Raw genomic sequence first — 21,764 nt, 5'->3', positions numbered from 1 at the left:
ACTACAGGTAGCAATAGAAATTGATTCATTCAAACCAACCACTTATCAAGAAGCAATTTCATGTTTTAAAGCTAAGGAGTGGATGATGGCTATGAATGAAGAGATGGAATCCCTTTAGAAAAACCAGACTCAGGATTTAATAGAGCTACCTGAAGATAGACGAGTAGTAGGGTGCAAGTCGATCTTTAAGAAGAAATTTGGATCGTCCACTAATAAAGTCATCCTTTATAAAGTACGTATGGTAGCTAAGGACTATAATCAAAAGGAAGGAGATGACTAAAATGAGATATTCTCTCTAGTAGTTCAACCACCTCCATACGTGTTTTGCTGGCCCTAGTGACAACTCTGGACATGGAATTAGAGCAAATCGATGTCAAAATTTCCTTTTTCCATGGAAGGCTGGAGGAAGACATTCTGGTGCAACAACTTGAAGGTTTTGAGGTGGAAGGAAACAAAAATTATGTCTATAGATTGAAAAGGTCTCTTTATGGGCTAAAGCAATAACCAAGGTAGTGGTACAAGAGATTCGATAAGTTCATTATCTCCAATGGGTACATCAGAAGTCCCTATGACTCCTCTATTTATCATAACAAGGTGGAGTACTACTCTATGTGGACAACATGCTCATAGCATCTCAAAATTTGATGGTAATTTAGAAGCTAAAGTCACTACTTAGTAGTGAATTTGAGATGAAGGACATGGGAGCTGCTAAAAAGATTATTGGCATGGAGATTAAGAGGGACCGAATCCACAAGAAGCTTTTTTTTGTGTTAGAAAGAATACATTCAAAAAGTGTTGAATCATTTTCGGATGACATTTTCAAAACCAGTATGTACTCCTCTGACAATGTCCATTTGTTTATTCGAACTCAATACTACTCAGTCAGAATCAAAGAAAGAATACATGTCTTGTGTTCCTTATGCAAGTGATGTAGGTACTCTCATCTCACGTATGCTATGGTATGCACCAGACTGGACCTAGCACAAGCAGTCAGTGTTGTGAATAAGTATATGGGTAATCCTATGAAAGAACAATAACAAGTTATGAAACGTATACTCAGGTACCTTAAGGGTACAACTAATATTGGACTCATCTACCATGGAGACACGTCTTTTGCTCTCACTGATTACTCAAATTTTGACTATGTTGTAGATTTGGATGCTAGGAGATTCGTGACTAGGTATGCATTCATGATTAACAACTTTCTTGTCAGTTGGAAGGCAACACTTCAGCCCACAGTGGCTTTATACACTACAAAGGTAGAGTATGTGGCTCTGGCAGAAGCAACAAAGGAAGGGATTTGGCTGAAAGGTCTGATTACCAAACCATTTAGCCAAGGATTAAGTCCATCATGAGAAGACTAAGCACATTGACATTAGATATCACTTCATCCATTCTGAGAAGAGGGTCGAAGTCCAGAAGTTAATACAAGGGAAAATCTAGTTGATATGTTCACAGAGCCTATTCCAAGAAGCATGTTCATGCATTATTTGGATCTACTTAACATAGATTGCTAGAAATGAGCTAAGTTACTTGTAATTCATAAATGTTATTAAACCAAAGTGGGGATTGTTGATTGTTAGATGATGGACGATAGAGATAGGATGGACGACAATGGTCGTCTGGTCTAGTACTCTTGTCTTCTATATTGGTTGTCCAATCTTTTGTAATTTGGTGAAGCTTTTAGTCATGTAGAAGGGAGTGTCCAATCTGGTGGTTCATTAACAGAGGTTGTGTTGTAACTATAATTGTTTTCTATGTTTTTGTTGTAACTATTTTTGGTTAGACATTTAGTTGTTGTCTCCATTATAAGGAGCTGTATATTTTGGATTCAGTGAACTCGAGAGAGTTTTCAATCCTTTCATTGTAAATTCTGTTATTCGTAATAAACTTAACAATTTTGCGTAATATCTTGCTTCTCCTTCTATCATATATGTTTCCTTATCTAAATAGTATTTCTCGAATCTTCCCAATAGAACTACTTATTTACTTTATTTCCATTCTTTTCATTAATTACTCCATTCATTATTAGTTATATGTAATTACTCAAGGCACATCTTTTCTTATTAAAACAATTAAATCCTAACCAACTCACTTAAGTGTCTACTTACTGGGTCAAAATTTTGGGGTGTTACACCCACTATTAAAAGGCTTTATAGTAGTTATATAAGTGTCATAGGCATTTCTCATGGCAACCATAAGGCAATAGTAGCCCTTTGCCTTGAAGTCATTATGATTCCTAAATGTAGAAGTTGAAGGCTTTAATGCTATTAAACACCATCCGTAACAAGATGATCATAAAGGTAGTACTTGGGCCTATAATAAATCATGTTGAGGGATATGAGTGATGTAGATAGGATTCGTTCCTCCTACATAGCATGAGTTCTATCTATGGAATTCTCAATAAAGTGAGACACATTATATGCATGACCACACAAAAATGGGCCGATATGAGATGTTGGATCTATTTGTGTTTATGTGTCCACTCAGGTATCGAGAAACCGACAATTGGACTTAACGAGGAAGACACTCTTATGCCTTGTGTTCAATCAAGATTTTTAGACAAAGGGACAAATGCTACACGATGGATATGGTTGCAATAAGGTTGATATCGAATCACCGATTTTCTCAAAGGATGGGTGCCAATTTTGCATTGCTAGATGCCAATCATCATTTTTATAATATTATAGGGATAATATTATTTTCATTCTAGTGGGAGCTTATAGGGTCACATGCATAGAGTATTCAACTGGAGCATATGAATAAATATATGTGATTTAATTTAATTCAAAGTTGATTAATAATATAAGATTTAATTAATTAACGATATATTTAATTAAATAAGACGTAATCTGATAAGATAATTAATTAGATATGATTTAAATTATTATATATATAATAAGATAATTATGTGTAGATTTAAATCAAATTTGATATGATAAGATGTGTGTGTGTGTGTGTGTAAATCCCTATGAGTCTCCTATAGGCTAGCATCGAGACTCCACTCTGATTGTTGCCCTTGTTGATTGAGTAGAGGCGTCATACTTTCGACACTTAGTGATCAAGGGCAACCCATTCTTTGAAAGCATGCTACAAAGATACATTTGAATCCCTTGGTTATTCATGTGTAATGTATGGTCTATTAGATGGGGTTTACTTTCCGCTCATGGTCTCTTAGAAATATTTCAAAATATAGACCATGAAACCCTAAAATTGAAGGTTAAAGACAAAAGCTGCCTGCAACAAGTGATTCAGTCAAATGCCAATCTATTTGCATGCTTTGCGTCTAACATGCCTTCTTTTGAAAAGGATTTGTTATGGGATTAGAGCCTTCTTTTGAAAAGACTGTTGTCTCAGCTATCATTCTCGCTATGTGGTAGTGTAAGGAGGAGAGAGAAATAGGACAAAAGGTACAATTGCTTTTTCCTCCAACATGTTCTCTATTTTCACTACTTGTACTATTGCAGCTCTTGCAGATAATTCTTCTTTTTTTGTCTATAAGAGTATACTACTTGAAGTTCAAATGTTAATAGAATTTCAAATCATACATCAAGGGGGAAAATCAAATAATAAAACATTATAGAATGAGAATCAACCTCGAGATGCTTCTACATACAAGGAAATCATATGGATGTTAAGTAACTGAATATAAAGTTGTCCATATACTGATAAGGGATGTATGAATTCTCGAGAAGAGAGGAGTCATGGTGGTCCCCCCCGGATCGCCCGGATCCCACGAGTGAAGAGAAAGTTGAATCTACATTGGATCTCACCTAAATCACCCCATCTATCCTCCTGAGGATAAGTTTGGTTTCAAACCCCGGTTCAAACAGGAGAAGTACGCCATGCTAATATGCCTTGGATGATCCACATCTCAGGGTCAGGTGCCAATGAGCACATTAAACTATCCATGTGGCTGAGAGCCCTCACAGTCCAGGCACAACGACGCAATTATCAGGGGCGCGCTCTACCACTGATAAGTTAGTTATTGCCCATTTGGACGCATAAAAGCATACAGTGCTTTGGTACTGGTTTTCACAAAATGTTTGGACCCTTTTTTTAATACAACATACTGGACACTGGTTATAGCCTTTAATAAAAATAATTTTTAGTTATATGGGCGTCCAAGGACTGATTAATCATGGCTTGGATTTTAATGGTGTCTTATGAAAGTGGTGGACCATGAACATTAAGTGGTTATGCTTGCTGAAATGGGCTTTGTCTTCTTCTTCCTGTTGGGGTCTAAGGTTAACAATCTTGCACAAACTTTGTTTGGATAGAATTTCAGCAATGTGGATTTTTTGATGTAGAGATTAGGAGGACAATAGCCCATGTAATACTATAAAAGCTTATGAGTTTTAAAGACAGTTGCAAGAAGCTTTATCTAAAGGTTGATAAGGTTCATCAACAGGGTAGTACCAAGTTAAGTTGGAGACTTTCATAGTTGGATGGGACTTATCTTCCCCAAGGTCAATAACTTCCATGGCACCTTCACCATGCTTGTACTATTCATTCTAAGGCAAGCACTGTAGGGGGAAACTATTCATATACGATCCTTGCGTAATGACCTCATGCCTAGTAAGACTTTGGATGGTTGGACGATTGGCTCAATAGGTAACAGATGAGACCCAGTTGTGATCATCCCATTTGTTTTTTCTCTTGCGCAAAGGGTTGATGGAAAAGGTGAAGTGGGATAAAGATAACAGTAGGTAACTTGGGGACAAAACCTTCTAAGCCAGATAGAAGGATGAAGTCATTTTTGGTGAGCTTAGGCTGAAGGTTGTCCAAGTTTTTAAGGAGTTTAGTAATGATATGCTTTTGTCTAATGGGAATACCTTTATCATCTAGAATGAAATTCCCTTCATCATCAAGAATGAAAGGTCTTAGAATGATAACTAAATAGTTATCAAGGTAGGGGTATTCAAGTTGGGTATGTTCTATTTGGTAAAGGTTTGAAGGAATGGTAGGAGTAGAAGGTTGGGGTTGTGTAGGCTAAGTACTTACAGGTTCAAAAGGTGGAGGTGGAGGTAGAGGTGTCCAATCATCTTCCAAGTCTTCAATGGGCATAAATAGCTTTATGATTGCCTTCATTTTAGGAATTGGTGCTTCCTTTACAAGAGCCTTTGGCACTATCTTTCTGGAATGATTCCTAACCATTTGAGCAATGTGCTTCACTCTTGAATGCCTAGGGTGTAACACCCTGATGAATCACACCAGAAAGAGAGGGATCCGAAGGTTGTGTAGATATGAGATTATACAGTTGAGGATGACTTAAAGGAATTACTTGATATTACTTATATCAACAAGACACATTTACTTTTTCAGTAACCTATCACTTAAGAACTTCATAGTTAAGCGTGCTTGGCTTGGAGTAGTTATGAGATGGGTGACCTTCTAGGAAGTTTCTCGAAAAGCATGTGAGTGACGACATAACAAGTTGAAAAATCTTGTGTTGGTTTGAGGGGTCAATCATTGATCCTAGAAGCGGACAAGGCTAATTTTTTAGGTCTCGAAAAGGGTTATCTATGGAGGGTTCATACCATTGGAGGGTTCTGACCAACAATGATGTTGAGTGAAGTGTCACTGTTTGAAGTGTTGTAATTTGAGAGCCAAGTCAAAAATTTGGGATGTTACAAATGGTATCATAACAAACCTCTCTCTCAATATGGTGTAGTTCAAGGACGAACCAGGCAAAAGCTGGTGGGCATGTAATACCTCAACGAATCACACCAAAAAGAGAGGGATTGGGAGGCTATGCAAGTATGAAATTGTACAGTTGAGGATGACTTAAAAGGAATTAATTAATACTACATATACTAACAAGATGCATTTACTTTTTTGGTAGCCTATCACTTAAGAACTTTATATTTAAGTATGTTTGGCTTGGAGTAGTTATAAGATAGGTGGCCTTCTGGGATGTTTCCCGAAAAACGTGTAAGTGAGGACAAAACTCGCTGAAAAATCTTGTGTTGGTTTATAGGGTTAATCATTGATCCTAGAAGCAGACAAAACTAATTTTCGAGATCTCAGAAAGGGCTACCTACAAAGGGTTTTGATCGGTGGAGGGTTCTGACCAACAAGGATGTTGAGTGAAGTTCCACCGTGTGAAGTGTCATAGTGTAAGTGTTGCCAAGAAGTAAAAAATCAGGGATGTTACATGATACATTAGCATTAAGAGTAGCCATTTTTGCTTCTTGGATGCGGGCACTTTAGTCTAAGTAGACATTTTTTCTCTTGCCCTCTTTTCATACACCACATTGATAGCCTGATTATCATCACTGTCATCTGAGTCTGAGATATCAGATTTAGTGCTGAAGTTGATTGATGCTTGCTTTTTGTCACCATGTAGGTGAATGCCTTTAATCTACTTCCCTTGTTTTTTTCCCTATTTTGGTGAACTTTTGAGAGTCTTAGCTTTCTTAGAGGTAAGTTTAGATGCAGGTTTGGACGTAGTAGGACTTGGATAATTTCTTTTGTTAATCATTTCCTCAATCTCTTGATTATCAAAATCATCAACTTGTGCTCCTTGTCTTGTAATCCTTTTGTTCTCTTGTATTTTCATGACATTTTGAATTTTCCTCTCAACAATAGACACTCCATAAGAATCAGTGAGTAGTTTTACAATCTTTGGACACTTCTTCTTAACAACATTCTTGTCAGCCTTGTCCACTATCTACTCTTCAACAACTAGAGTTGTGTCCAATATGATTTACATTGCCTTGATGTTGGATGCACCAAATCTTTGCTGCTTAATTTCTCTTCTTTCATCTCTGTTGATGATTACTTGACTTCTCTCTAGAGTCCATTGGTGAAGAAATTTGAAGTAAACTCCTTGTTTCCAAATGAGTTTGTTGAGTAGTGCAACATAAATGATATCTTTATTCTTACCATCTCCTTTCATTTGCTTTGCCATATAAATGTAAATGAGATGAGGCAAATCGAAAGGAATACCTTTAACCTAGTGGGACAAGGCAAAACATTGAACTACAAAGATGAAGTCCTTTAAACCAGCCTTGTGTAGAGTACTTGTTGCACAATTGCTTTGATATCTTGGCTTCATCAATCAAGTCCTTATACTCGAGTATTTGATCCTTGCCCTTAAACTTGCTTCCCATCAACGCTCTTTCAGCTATTTTTTATTCATCAAATATGGACAACCAATTATCATGGTAGATATTGGTGCCATATTCCAACCTAATGGCTTCCTGTATGGAGTTTGTTGAGATATTGACTTTTACCCCACAAATTGTACGCACCAGAATCATGAGACAAGCAAACTTTGAGTTCCTCCAGAATATCCATATAAGCTTAGGATAAATCTTTTGTGAGTTGTTGAAGTAGGCTCATATGCCACATAGTTGAAGTTTTTGGTCAAGTCGCAGTCCTTACATTCCAAGTTTTGGAATATCAAATAAATGTTCCATGCTCATCTTTGCAGTTTTAACATCAACCCTATCGAGTTTAGTGGTAGTGACGAGAGTTTCATTCTCCATAGTTGGGTTAAAGGTTGAAGCTTTTTGGGTTTATGAATGTTTGGGTGTAGGGAGAAAGAGGTTAGAGTTCACAAAAATAGTGAAGTCATTCACTAGTTGAGGTAGAAGGAAGTTTTTAAAGGTTTTCTTAGATTATGAAATGACTCCAGTTCAAATTTTAGAGGGTAAGTGCCATGTGGAATGTTTGGAATGGCTAATAATGTACGATTACTTGCTGTGAATGACTCAACAAAGAACATTTGTCATTACTTACCAAAACGACCTCATTTCACCAAAGCCATATTAAATGAAATAAATAAATATGTAACATAAAAATAAATATGTAACAACCAATACATTGGACATGACATATCACATGAAGTGTACATACAATAACTATGTATCCTTTGAATGATAGGTCCATTGGGCACTTTGTTATAACACTAAGAGATTCAACTCATCCATTTACAAAGCTCATGCTAAGCCTATCTCTAAGAGTTTGTTGTGGTGTTCTTGGTGTTGAGAAATTGTGAAAAATATCATTTTCTTCGTAGAACCTTTGAAAACTTTCATTTTCAAACTCTTTTTCAGGATTACTAACCTAAAGAGTTGAGAATACTCGATGTAGACTTATAAAGTTAACAATACTATATTTAGAAGTGGGATAAGAATACTGTAAAAGCTTAGGTAAATTTTAAGAATTACTCAATTGGTCCTTGAACTATTTACATTTTTTAATTAGGTTCTAAATAATTTTTTTAAATTGGGTCCTTAAACTTTTATTTATTTTTTAATTAGGTCCATGCCATTATCGACATGTATGTAATTAAAAAAATTTAAGGACTTACTAAAAAAAATAATTCAAAATTTTATTAAAACTTATCAAATAGTTGAGAAACTTAGATATTAACTTAACCTTTCTAATTATAATCATTACAAAAATTCTCTTGTATTATTTTTTTTTACAAAAATATTGTAATTATTATTATTTTTTGAGTTCAATAAATAGGAAATAATACACATTAATTGTCTTATAGTTTCTCATATCAAACTTTATATCTTATATAAAATATCTTGAAAATCTTGCTTTTGACTATTTTACATGCAGTTATAAAAGTTAAAACAAGAAATATATTGATGATAAGAGATATTAAAAGAATTAATAATTAATAATATTTTTTATTAATATTAAAAACATATATTTAAAACAAAATTAATTACTAAAATAAATAACTTTTAATATTAATAAATTAGATCTCATTAAAAACTACGAAGTCAGTACATACTACCACATATACCTGTCCTGTTAGTCCTTATCGTTCTAACATATGCTACTTTCTAATTGGCGGATTCCAAACCTTCATTTAATTCCACTTAATCATCCGAATCAATTCCTCCACAGTCAACCGTTTCAACCCACTCTCTCCTTCCCCAAACTCTTCCTCTCCCTGCTTTCCCTCTCACCGGCCCTTCCAGTTCCCCCGCTGCACCTCCGCGACTTCATTTGGACTTCATTTGGCGTGCATTTCAGCATCATTTCATTTCACTGCCATTCCGGTTCCCTTCGTTTTTTAAATTCGCCCTAAATTTCGTCGCATTTCAATTTCAATTTCGAAGAAGACGTTACTCTCTCTCTCTCTCTCTCTCTCTCTCTCTCATGAACGACGCACTTCCCATGTTTCCTCGGTTCTATAGATGGAGATGGAAGCTCTGAATCTCGCTTTCGCCGAATCTCGTCTTCTGTGTTCAGATTTCGCTATTCTCCGTTTGGATTGATGAAAAAAAAAGCCTTTTCTCTTCCCGTTATTTTTTTCTCGTCGGATTTGGAATTCGATCTTCACCTCATCCACTCGTAATCGGTGAGTTCTCACTATTAATGGAAGTTGAAAATCTCTCGATTTTAAACTTTGAAGCTGATTGTGCAATTATAAGAAACGGAATGTTCTTTTTTTTTTTTATTGTTTTTTATACTGTTATATGTGCGAAATGTTCATCATCTTTTTCTGATCCCTAATTTCTGCTTGTGAAACTGGCTGATTATTTTTTATTAGAAATTAGAAATAAATGCACTTTAATAATAATAATAATAATAATAATAATAATAATAATAATAATAATAATAATAATAATAATAATAATAATAGTAATCTGTGATGGGAACAGAAGGAAGTTTTGATGTTGATTCGTGGCCTTTTTTTTCTTTTCGTTTTTTGTCTAATTTTTAAATGAGTTACTTTTGCATGTTTTTTCTTCTCCGCTAATTTTGGTGTGGTAGATTCCTGATGTCTGTTAGAGATTTTTTTGGGGAATAAGAATAATATTTATCTGTTTTCCTCTCCTGTTGTTTAATTTTTCTATGCTTTTTTATGACTAGGTTGTAACTTTTATTTATTTATTATTTTGACAAGGTTTCAACTTTATTCTGTTTGATTTGATTCTGATTCTGGATTTTATTCTGATCTGTTCCATTGCTTAAGTGTTACTGGAATATTTGTTTAACCTTTTGGTTTTACTTTATGGATTGAGTATATTGCTGTCCTGCGCTTGTTTTTCGAACTTCCAAGTTTTGTTTATGATGTCTAATAAGTTCATCTGCTACGCAGGTATATTATTGTTGTTGTTGTTGTTTTTAAGGAAACTGCTATTTTTAGGTGATTTTTAAGCATGTTTTCTTTTCGTTTCATGATGACTTCCTGGGGAAATTGATAAACTTGTTGGCCTTGATAGATTGATTAATAGGTGAGACGTTTTTGGGATGTTCATAGAGGTTCTTTTAGTTTAAATTTGTAATTTGTTCTGTCATAGATTTCGAGGGACCCAAATAATTACTTTAAGCTAGAAGTATATAATATAACAATAAAACTTATAAATTATAGGAATCTGTCTGAATTTTTGTAAGGTATAGAGACTTGCAACTACTTTAGCGCTTGCAAATCAATTTTTGTCGATGTTTTAATTTTATAATTGTGGATCTATCTGTCTCTTTTGGCTTTCCTTCTACCTTTTTTTTATTATATCTCTGATCTTATTAAATACCGTGATTATTATCTTCCAGCTATCCGAAGCATGTGCGGTGGTCCAGAGAAATCAAAGTCTCTTTCAACTCCATCTTCATCTGCGGTAGAAGGTTCAACTAACGGCAAAGACATGAACAAATTAACAGTTCATGCTGCAGATTCTTTTTCCTGCTTACTCGAGCTTGCTTCTAACAATGATTTTGAAGATTTTAAGCTAGCTTTAGTTAGGGATGTTTCTCTAATAAGTGAAGTTGGCCTCTGGTATGTTCGCCAGATTGGGTCCAAACAAATTGTTCTTGAGCACCGAACTCCTTTAATGGTTGCTGCTATGTATGGGAGTATAGATGTTCTAAAACTTATACTCTCATGTCCGGAGACTGATGTCAATTTCTCCTGCGGGACAGATAAAAGCACTGCCCTTCACTGTGCTGCATCGGGTGGTTCTGTTAATGCAGTTGATATTGTCAAATTGCTCTTATCAGCCGGTGCTGATATCAGTTGTGTGGATGCTAATGGAAATCGTCCAGTTGATGTTATTGTTGTTCCTCCTAAGCTTGAAGGTCTGAAAGCAACCCTTGAAGATCTACTTTCAGATACTGCTTCTGATGGGTCTATTGGTGAGTGTTTTATTCCAATATCAGGTAATTCATCATGTTCTGATTCAGCTGCTCATTTATCACCACCTGAAAATGGGTTGCCATCCTCTCCTATGGCATCAAAGTTTACTGATGCAGCTGTTAATTCTGTTTCTGACAAGAAAGAATATCCAATTGATCCATCACTTCCTGATATAAAGAACAGCATTTATGCAACAGATGAGTTTCGCATGTTTTCATTCAAGGTGCGACCTTGTTCCCGGGCATACTCTCATGATTGGACTGAGTGTCCTTTTGTTCACCCTGGAGAGAATGCTCGTAGGAGAGACCCCCGAAAGTTCCATTACAGCTGTGTGCCATGCCCTGATTTTAGAAAGGGGGCCTGTAGGCGTGGGGACATGTGTGAATATGCTCACGGAGTATTTGAGTGCTGGCTACACCCAGCTCAATATCGGACAAGGCTGTGCAAAGATGGTACTAGTTGCAATAGAAGGGTATGTTTTTTTGCTCACACAGCAGAAGAGCTGCGTCCATTATATGTGTCCACTGGATCTGCTGTTCCCTCGCCTCGCTCATCTGCCTCTACTCCAAATGTCATGGACATGGCTGCTGCAATGAGCCTCTTTCCTGGTTTGCCGTCATCAATTTCTTCCATGTCTCCATCTCCCTTTGCACAGCCAATGTCTCCATCCACAAGTGGCATTTCTCATTCATCTAATGCTTGGCCACAGCCAAATGTTCCAGCTCTTCATTTACCAGGAAGCAATATTCAAACTAGCCGATTGAGATCTTCTCTTAGTGCTCGTGACATGCCACCTGAAGACTTGGATGTGTTGCAAGATTTTGATGGCCAGCAACACCTTTTGAATGACTTAGGCTGTTTCTCGCAGCCCCATCCTGGTGGCATTTCAGTGAGTCGATCTGGTCGGTCCAAGACACTAACTCCATCAAATCTTGATGAACTATTTTCTGCTGAGATTTCTTCATCTCCCCGGTATTCTGACCCAGCAGTGGCTTCTGTATTTTCCCCAACACACAAATCGGCTATTATGAATCAGTTTCAACAGCTTCAAAGTTCATTATCACCCATAAATACAAGTGTCTCGTCTCCTAGGAATGTTGAGCATCCTCTATTCCAGGCTTCATTTGGTGTCTCTTCTCCTGGAAGGATGTCACCAAGAAGTATGGAGCCAATCTCTCCAATGAGCTCTCGATTATCATTTGCTCAGCGTGAGAAACAGCACCAACAGCTGCGAAGCCTTAGTTCAAGGGACCTTGGTGCCAACATTCCTGTCTCAATGGTTGGGTCCCCAGTTAACTCCTGGTCTAATTGGGGTTCTCCTCATGGCAATGGAAAAGTAGATTGGTCAGTAAATGGAAATGAGCTAGGTCGATTGCACAGGTCATCATCGTTTGAGCTTGGAAACAATGGGGAGGAGCCTGATCTATCCTGGGTTCAATCCCTTGTCAAGGAATCTCCATCTGAGATAAAAGAGTTGGGAGGTTCTGGCCCTGTTGCATTTGCTGATGGACCGAGTTCAAATCCTCAAGTTGAGTCTGTTGATCATTCCGTTCTAGGAGCCTGGCTTGAGCAAATGCAGCTGGATCAGCTTGTAGTCTAATCAAACTGACCCATTCCATCTTGTGATAGGTATTTCATTTTACTACGTATTCTTTTTGTCAATTTTTTTTTGGGTGGAGCAAGGAGAGGGAATGTAATGATAGTACTGAAGCAAGGAGAGATGGCTACAAAGTTCCCGAATGATAATCTATTTTTTTCCCATTATTTTGTCATTCATTGTTTTACTATAGAGCTTCAGGGGGGAGGGGTAAGAAGCCCGCCCTCTCTCTGGGGTGCGATGATATCCCCGTAAAGATGTTCTTCCTTAAAAAATCTAGTTTCAGGACTCTTTTCTTTCATTTTATTCCGAGCCAAGCAAAACCAAGAGCCTCATTTGTATTCAAGTTCGTTTTCTTGGTAGGAATCTGTTAGTATATTGCTATTGCATGTATAGAAGACTAGAGCGTGTTTCTTGTTAAGGAATTAGAGGTGATCTGCGCCATTGAATATTCATTGCTGGCAGATTGTTTAGATATAGTGAAGGCTACTGTGTATGTATTGGTTATTTTTCAAATTTAATGTAACGGTTCATTTATGGGTATTATTCAATGGAAATTATGAATATTGAAAAAAATAGTAAAACTAAATAAATTAAATTAATGAAATCTAAAAGGTTGAGGGCGGCATATGTATTGTTAGATCTAATCTGGTGGCCTAAGTATATGTTGAAGGATTTGTACGATACATCTTAAATGTGAATCGTACTTTTGGTAAGAACTTTAGTTGGTGGGGTAGTGATAGTATCTATTTTTGGTTCAAATTTTAATTCAGTTTAAATTGAAATCAACTTATGTGTATGTAATATGTAGAAATCGTTGTTAAACACTTTAATGTTACTATTTAATTATTTTCATTAATATGATTTTTAATTAATATTTATTATTATTATTATTATTAGACTATCTCAATTATAATTATTCTTGCAATTTAACTACTATTGATGTCTTTTTCATGTTTAAATTATACTAAAGGTTGTCTAATTTTGTTTGATTTCTCTTACTAATTATTTATTTTTCTTATTTTGAAAAATATTACACTGTTAAGTCTTATAAGAAGGGTTTGTTCTGTTGTAATGTAAAAAGAAAAACAAGGGGGTTATGTGTAAAATTTTAGGTGTTAATTTATTCTAAAAAGATGTTTTATTGGATGCTTTATATAAATTAATTTGATCTCATTGTGAGTGTTTTCTGGAGCCACAACGTAAAATGGTACTGCGGCAATGTTTCGGATAGTTGCTATCTGTGTTGTCTAAACTGTGTAGTGAAAAATGGAGGGAGACGAGCATTTTGGTTTGAACCTTAAAATTGAAGATCGAGGGTTCTAGTCGTGGCGACAGTGGTCGGTGTAGTGCCATAAAAGCAGGTGGGTGCCAAGTGTGATACATGTGCCTAGCTAGATTCAGGATATGGGACCGTGGCAGGTTGACGTGAAGATTGCATTGATTATTGTGTTGGTGGGGACCAAGGTTGGCTTGGATCATATATTTGAACACTTGAAAAGACAAGGATAGATCAATGAAATGCAAGTTTATATGTAGCTACTTATTATGAATGTTTATTTAAATAATAAAATTTTTAAGTGAGTTGGTTCTGATTAAGGCTCAAGGTCCTTATATCAATAATATTCATTAATAAGACTTTGACATCAGTCATAACATAACAGTGGAAATTGAGCCCTCATTCTTGAGGAATGACTATATTTTTATCAACTAGACGAATCTTTATTTGCCACATGTACTTTCTATGAATTGAGTAGTTATAAATTTTTACCATAAGCTGCTGCTTTGTGGGGTCCGAATGAAAAAATGGGTAGCCAGGTACTTTGAAAAATCTCATAGTGCGACTTTTCTTACCTTTTCCACAGGGAAAAGTAAAATACACGACCATGTACTTTGAATTGGTGAATTTCTCTGGATGAGGATGAGGACATGAGGAGTGGACCCACCCACATTAGGTATTGGGGTAATCTGTTGCAGCATGTGCATTATGCATTTTAATCCTGATAGAGCGTGCTTTATTTCGATTTAATCCATTGAAATCACATGCCTCTGCGGAATATGGATTTAATAAGCATATATTGTTAAAGGTTTTTACACCGTGGACCAGTCAAAAATTATCTTTTGTATGCTACTTTACATAATTGTTTGTGATTAGATTATAATATAAAAATATATTATTATTTAGATAAAATATTAGGTATGAATAAATGGAGTAAAAATGTCACCAGTTTCAGTTCTGCTTTATTAAATTGCTTTGGTGTTTTTGCTTTATCTGAATGTGATTATGAAATACGGATACTGATGCTCCTTGTAAAATGGGTAGCCAGCCAGGTAGGGTTGGGTTAGGCACAGTACATCTCTAGCTTAACTTTGTTCAAAAGCAAGGGTGCGTTTGGAAATCCTTTATATTTCAGCTGAACGGTAGTTTTCCACTTTTTAATGGCAACCCAACTTACGTTTTCAAAAGCAACAAAAGACAAACTTTTACAGTGAAAGCACATTGGACTTCGTGCCGTAGCAAATTTATCAATAAAACAAACATGCACTTAATGCACAAACCTGAGAAGGAGGGAGAGTGTTGAATCCACGTTAAGTCCAACCCAATGGAAATACAAACACATACTTAATGTTGAGGTAACGTCCAGTAAAGATTATATTTTCCATAATTTGAAAGAGATCAAAGGATGACAAGAAAAATGATTAAAAGCCCCCCACAGATTTAGGTAAAAGCCTAAAAGGAGTTTGAAGCCTAACATTAAGTGTCCTTAGTGTCCAAAAAATCATTTACTAATGATTTCAAACCATCCAATTTCTGTACCAAAATAATTTTTTCACATGCCTTGTGGTTGTATGCACGATAGAAGGGAATAGAAATAATGAGAAAGTGTAAATGTAATGAGTAAAGCAATGAAACGGAGAAAGAAATTTAAAAAAAAGTTACGGTAAGAGAGAAACAAATTTTAAAAAGTACGGTAAATGTGAAAATTCGAGTAAAAAAAAGTATATCCGTTTCCAATTTTACTTTACAGACCAGCTCCCACTAAAACAGTATTTTTGTCAAATCTGATAAAGATCTTTAGTAAAAATGCTCCCCACCAAGACATAGCTAGCAATCATTTGGGAACTCTACTAAGCCGAAGCATTTTTTGGGTACATTACTTTTTACATGGCATACATATTATATAGCAGGAGAAATGCTAGTAATAAATTTTGTTAATATGGTCTTTTGAATACATTCCTTATCATTAGTTAACTTTTTTTTTGAAAATTATGAATTTTTATATGTTTCATTTTTTATTTAATGAATCTCACTTGTAATTTTGTAAATTTTAATATATTATAACCAATAATAGAAAGCGTGATGAAATGAATATGGTGTAGTGTATTGCTAATTGCTAGCATTCCTCTATAGAGTATTCTCTCTAAGGTCAACTTCCAGAAAATTAGTGTTTTGAAAACCAAACCAAGTTCACTGATCGAATCAGAAAATTGGTGAACTGGTCAAATAACTGACTCAAATAAACCATAGACATGGCCTAGAGAAAAATCTGTAAAATTGGTTGAAAATCGACAAGAAATTCATCGTGAGTCAATAAAAAATGCTTAAAACAACATTATTTTGATTTTTTCTTAAAAATTATAAATCAACCTAAACTATATGTCATTTTTTTTCTAAATGTAAATTTGTTATTATTGATAAATGTTGATTGTATTATTGAAACTTAGACCTAAGTATTATGGTACATTTGATTTAAACTTTTGTATGTATTTAAAATGTTAATAACCTATAAAATTATATTTGATTTAAATATGTTTTCATATATATAAAATAGTCCAATTTGATTTTCCTACCTAAATTATCTTTTTTTTAATATCTAGCATTTTAGTATGTTCTCATGGCTAAGTATTATGGTACATTTGATTTAAACTTTTTTTTTTTTTTGTAAAATAGTCCAATTTTCAAGTTTGATTTTAGTATGTGATCAATAAGGATTCATTAAGTGATGATGTGTCAAACTAAAAAAGTACCACATTATTTAGTTAAAATTACCACAAATTGTAAAAAACAACAACACCACAAATTGCAGGAGAAAACATAAAAAATGCAATTTGTGACATTTGTTTTTGCAATTTGTGATGTTTTTTTTTAATTTGTAACAGTTTTTAGTTACTAGATTTATAATTGCCACAAAAATTGTTGCATGTAGGTTCGAATTGCTACTTACACCTCCTATTTGCATCCTACACCCCATAGTAATTTGAACAAACAAAAATGCCCCTATGTTCTAAATCCAATCACCCTCTCTTTCTTTTCTCCTCTTGTGCCACCAAGCACCTTGCCGCTACCGCCTTTGATGCGAGCAAGGGAACTTGTTCAACATCTTCCCCGCCTCATGAAACTCGGGCTCATTCAGTTTTCCCATGCATGTAGGGGAGACAACTGGTGGGGTAGTAGGGGGAGGTTCTATCAGTGCAGTAGTTGAAGATATTATGCGAAATAGGGGCAGCGTGAACATTGCAAGCACTTAGGGTCATTGGATGCAACAAGTGAGTAAGGACAAAGGAAGGGAGCAAGAATGAAAGGGCTTCTCTTCTTGTTTGGCTCGATCTTGGCATCGTCATTCTCATTGAGCACTTTCTAGAACAAGTAATTTGGAAGGTTACAACAATAACTCCAGAACTGAAATTACTATTCCAAAATAGTACAAACATATTCTAGAATAGGTTTTGTGATATATATATATATATATATATATATATATATATATATATATATATATATATATATATATATATATATATATATATATATATAAAGGTAGTCCTTAATACATAGGTTATATGAAAATATATTCTGGAATACCTATTTTGAGATATTTACTTTCGGCATAGGTATTCTAGAACCAAAATATATATTTGAATTACCTTTGTATTATGATTTCCATTCCTAGAGAGTTAAAGACTCGTTGGAGAAATCACACAAGGATTCCCTATTTCACATAATATCTTTCTCTACCTTCAACATGGTGGCTGTAAGGTGCTTGGCGACATAGGAGGAAAAAAGGAAGATGACGTGTTAGGATTTTGAGAGTAGGGACATTTTTGCCATTTTAGATTCTTATGGGTGTAAGAAGAAAAAATAAGAGGTGTAGGAAGCAATTGCCTTATGGTGCCACATGTATCAAATAGTATTGGGCCTTGTATTTCCAAATCAAGAGAGTTCCTACGGGTCCTTACTAAAATTGCTTTTGGTCCTTATGTATTGGCAAAATGTCTTTTCTGCCCCCAATTTGAAATCCGTCACCCCTCCCTTCTCCCCTCCCACCTTTCTAGCACCCTCTTATCCTTCTCCTTCGTCCTCCCCAACTCTTCCATTCTCCCCTTTTGTGCGCCCCCCCTCTAATCTGGTAGTTTTTTTTGGGGTTTTGTATTCACAATATCATGATTCTGTTACTCTTTTTTTGGTTGGAATAACATAATAGGATTATGATTATGTTGTGTTCTTTGTCCAAACACACAACAAAATCGTGACTTCGTTGTGCACTTTGATGTTTTTTAATTTATTTTTGTTATCATTTTTATAGTAATACTAATGTAATGTTTTAAATTTTGATCCATACTTATGATGACTCGCATGAAATAAACATCATACATTGCTGGACGTGACCCCCCATGAAGGCCCTTCACAAGAAGGGGAGGATGTTGAAGAGAGGCATCATTGAGTGATTGTGTTAGTGCGCACCCCACTTGCTGACGAGCGACAATAGCAACAACAACAAGTGATAGAACTAGAGTAATAAACATGGCTAACTGCTGATAAGATCATTGGACCTCTATTTGGAGGATGCCCAGTTGATTTGTCCCTTATTTGGTTGTATAAGACCCATTGTGTTGGTTATGTTTGGATCCATTAGGAGCGACCAAAGTTGAAGCTTGTTAGCCATGTTGACCAGGTTCTAGTATCCCTTACTCATTTGCAAGTTAGAGCTTATGTGGATCAATCAAGGTTATAAGCTCTTGTTAAGATGCAATATCATGCTACAAAATAGGGGCTTGGTGAATGCCTTTTTTGAGAAGTGACACCAGAAGTCGTCTTCCTTCCACCTGCCTGTTGAAGAGATGACCATCACTCTGGATGATGTGTCTTGTCTACTGCACTTTCCTGTGATAGGCAAGCCCATTGATCATGTTCTTTGGCTATTTGACAAAATGGAGGTGAAGATTCTACTGATGACATCTTGACATTTCGAAAAAGATAGAGGCTGCAGTAACAACAAACACATGTGCCAATGTGAGGTTGACATGTCTGGCAGACCTATATCACTGCTATGTTGAGTGAGGCTTCTATGTTTGGGCTGCAATGACATATCTCGCACTTGAACGAAAGTATGATATTTACTGACAAGTCCTTGACTCACGTCTATGTCGCCTACCTCCAATACCTAGGCAACCTGAATGCTTTCCATGAGTACACATGGGAAGTAGTTGCATCGGCATACCTCTACGACCATCTCTCCTATGCGAACCAGAATACCAAGTAGTGTGGAGGCTATATGACGTTACTCATGGTAAGTATATTATTTTAGTATTGTAATTATTCTTTTATTGTTGTAATTAATATTTTTTTACAATCATGGGTGTTTGCGCATCTACCCATTGTTGGCTACTCAGAGCTAAAGGATTATGTGGTGGAGGAATCAATAGCCACCAGATGGAAGGCATTGAGAGGTATCGAGCGTGCCCTTCCGGCCAGGGAGAGACTAGATGACCTACAGATGGATGCTATCGTGTGGTGTCCATATGAGGACCACAGGGGTGTGAGGCCTTTCATAGAGCAAACCTTTTTTTCTGACTTCATCAAATGCGGGACTGATGTGAGGCCTTATTGTTCGGAGAAGGTGTTGAGATAGTTTGGCCATGTACAGACGATTCCATGCCAACCACCTCCCAGTCCTACATATTAACTTTGTGATAAGGCGTGGGCGGAGTGACAACAACATATCATTCCTCTAGGTAATGTTGTGCCAATTAGGGGTTCTTGGGCTTGCACCTCTGACTATCTGCGTTGATTTTACCAGGTTTCCCTTCCTTATGTCATTCTGCCAGAGAAGGGGAAACCATCACATGGTCCAATAAATTTACCATCCATCCTAGTATAGCCACAACCACTGGCAGACTATGTACCAGGTGGAGAGTACTCTTGTCAAGTGATGCAAATTGGATTTCCCCCCCTAAATTTTCACTAAAAAATAGTTACTAGTTGTAATTGTTATTCCAATATCGATTCTATATGGTATAAATAAATATGCAAAGCTTGCTGGACCTTAGAGCTGTGCTAGAGGGCATGAGTCATCATCAAGTCATACAACAAGCTTTGCAATCGTTGCATGAGGAATTAGTAGCTCGATGCAGCTCAGACACAGAGATAATGGAAGAGGCTTGCCAAGGATGGTAAGAAGGGTTGCAGAGACGATTGATTATTGTATTGGACATATATTATTATTATTATTATCTTTTTATGATTGTTGCATAGTTTTTTTATGTTGTTTTGAAATTATTTTTTTCAGTTTATGTTGTGGTTAAATTATATTTTTTTTTGCGTTCATAAATTTTTTAAACAACATGCGCATAGTAACAATAACAGTCTCTTTTATTGATTTATAAAACAAACATCAACAAGTAAAGAAACAATGATAATACAAACTTTTCTTAAAAAACACTAGGGTATGGTTTTTATAAAGTAAAAACATGACTACATAGATTTATTATGCACCAAAGCAATGATCTCATCAATAAATCTTGGTTTCATTGGTTTGCATAATAGGACAAGGATTTTATGTGGAGATTGGCCAAAAGTTGTATTCAACTTAATCAAACCTTTATTACTAAATCCGAAAAGATGAAAAGGATTTTATCCACATCATCATTGTGTTTAAGCTCCATACACTCGTATTCACACGCTACCATCACCTATGTAAACAGGTTGACGGTAAAAAAGATCAAGTAAAATTTTGCAACCTCTAATGGCATCCTTAATTGTTTTCCTTAAAGCATCAAGCGACATGTCCTTACTTATTGCGAGGACTTTAGGACCACCAGAACATTCAAACAATATCCCTTTAGATGATGAAAGTATGCCACTATCGCAATACATAAGAACAAATACACTCTTCATGTTTTAAGCAATATGATGACTATCAAGAAACAAAGGTGTTGAGTTGCATTAAACCCCTATTTCTATTTATATTAGATGATCTATTATTTTTTTTGTGAGCCATACCAATGGTTGAGATTGTTAGACCTTGTGACCTCAATAACTTAAGAGGGATAGACTTAGAATGCAGAAGAAGCAACAATCAATTTAATAATGTTCTTTAAACATGCAAGACACAATTGATTGCAACAAAATAATTAAGATAAGGGAAGAGAGAATGCAAACACAATTTTATACTGGTTCGACAAATTCTGTGCCTACGTCCAGTACTCAAGCAACCTACTTGAGATTTTCACTATCTTTGTAAAAATCCATTTACAACTTCTAAACCACACAGGGACAACTCATCCCTTGTGTTCAGGAATCCTTACAACTCAAGAGACCCTCAATCCCTTAATCAATCTCATTGAGTAAGAAGAATGGAAGAAGAATTCTCTCTTCAAGAGAAGAATATTACAATGAAGATCCATGGATGAACTCTTAATGGATTTGCAAGTGTTTGCCCAAGAGTTCTTGAGAGAGCATTTGGCAATGAAGTTCTCTTGAAATCTCTCTCATTTTCTTTTGAGAGGATAAGACATTCTGGACCAGCAAAACTCTCTCTTTAAAATTCGTGCCCAAGTCACTTATTTATAGGCCTTTGATGGTCATTCACAAATCCAATGAAAAGATGTGATTGTTGGCATATTTTCTGAAAACTCTCCACTAGTAATCGATTACAATGTTTGTGTAATCAATTACATAGTTATATTTTGAAGGGTCATGACTTTTGAATTTGAATTTCAGGAGTTTCGTTGCTGGTAATCGATTACAGACATATGGTAATCGATTACATCTTGAAAATT

The 21,764-nt window shown here is 35.7% G+C and overlaps 1 protein-coding gene across 1 annotated transcript; it reads left to right on the top strand.

Annotated features, from left to right (window-relative positions):
• Nucleotides 1–8,939: 8,939 nt before the first annotated feature.
• LOC114388690 (zinc finger CCCH domain-containing protein 30-like) lies at nucleotides 8,940–13,252 on the top strand. The gene is made up of 2 exons (XM_028349320.1): nucleotides 8,940–9,331; nucleotides 10,528–13,252. Exon 2 carries the CDS (start codon nucleotides 10,539–10,541, stop codon nucleotides 12,705–12,707), a length of 2,169 nt encoding a protein of 722 aa, XP_028205121.1. The 5' UTR covers nucleotides 8,940–9,331; nucleotides 10,528–10,538; the 3' UTR covers nucleotides 12,708–13,252.
• Nucleotides 13,253–21,764: the final 8,512 nt, after the last annotated feature.

This window comes from Glycine soja, chromosome 15 (genome assembly GCF_004193775.1).
Source record: "Glycine soja cultivar W05 chromosome 15, ASM419377v2, whole genome shotgun sequence".
Lineage (NCBI taxonomy): Eukaryota > Viridiplantae > Streptophyta > Magnoliopsida > Fabales > Fabaceae > Glycine > Glycine soja.
This window is presented reverse-complemented; position numbering and strand designations above follow the sequence as displayed.

Coding starts and splice junctions, on each gene's coding strand:
- LOC114388690 (XM_028349320.1), top strand. CDS start 10,539: ATGTGCGGTGGTCCAGAGAAATCAAAGTCTCTTTCAACTCCATCTTCA.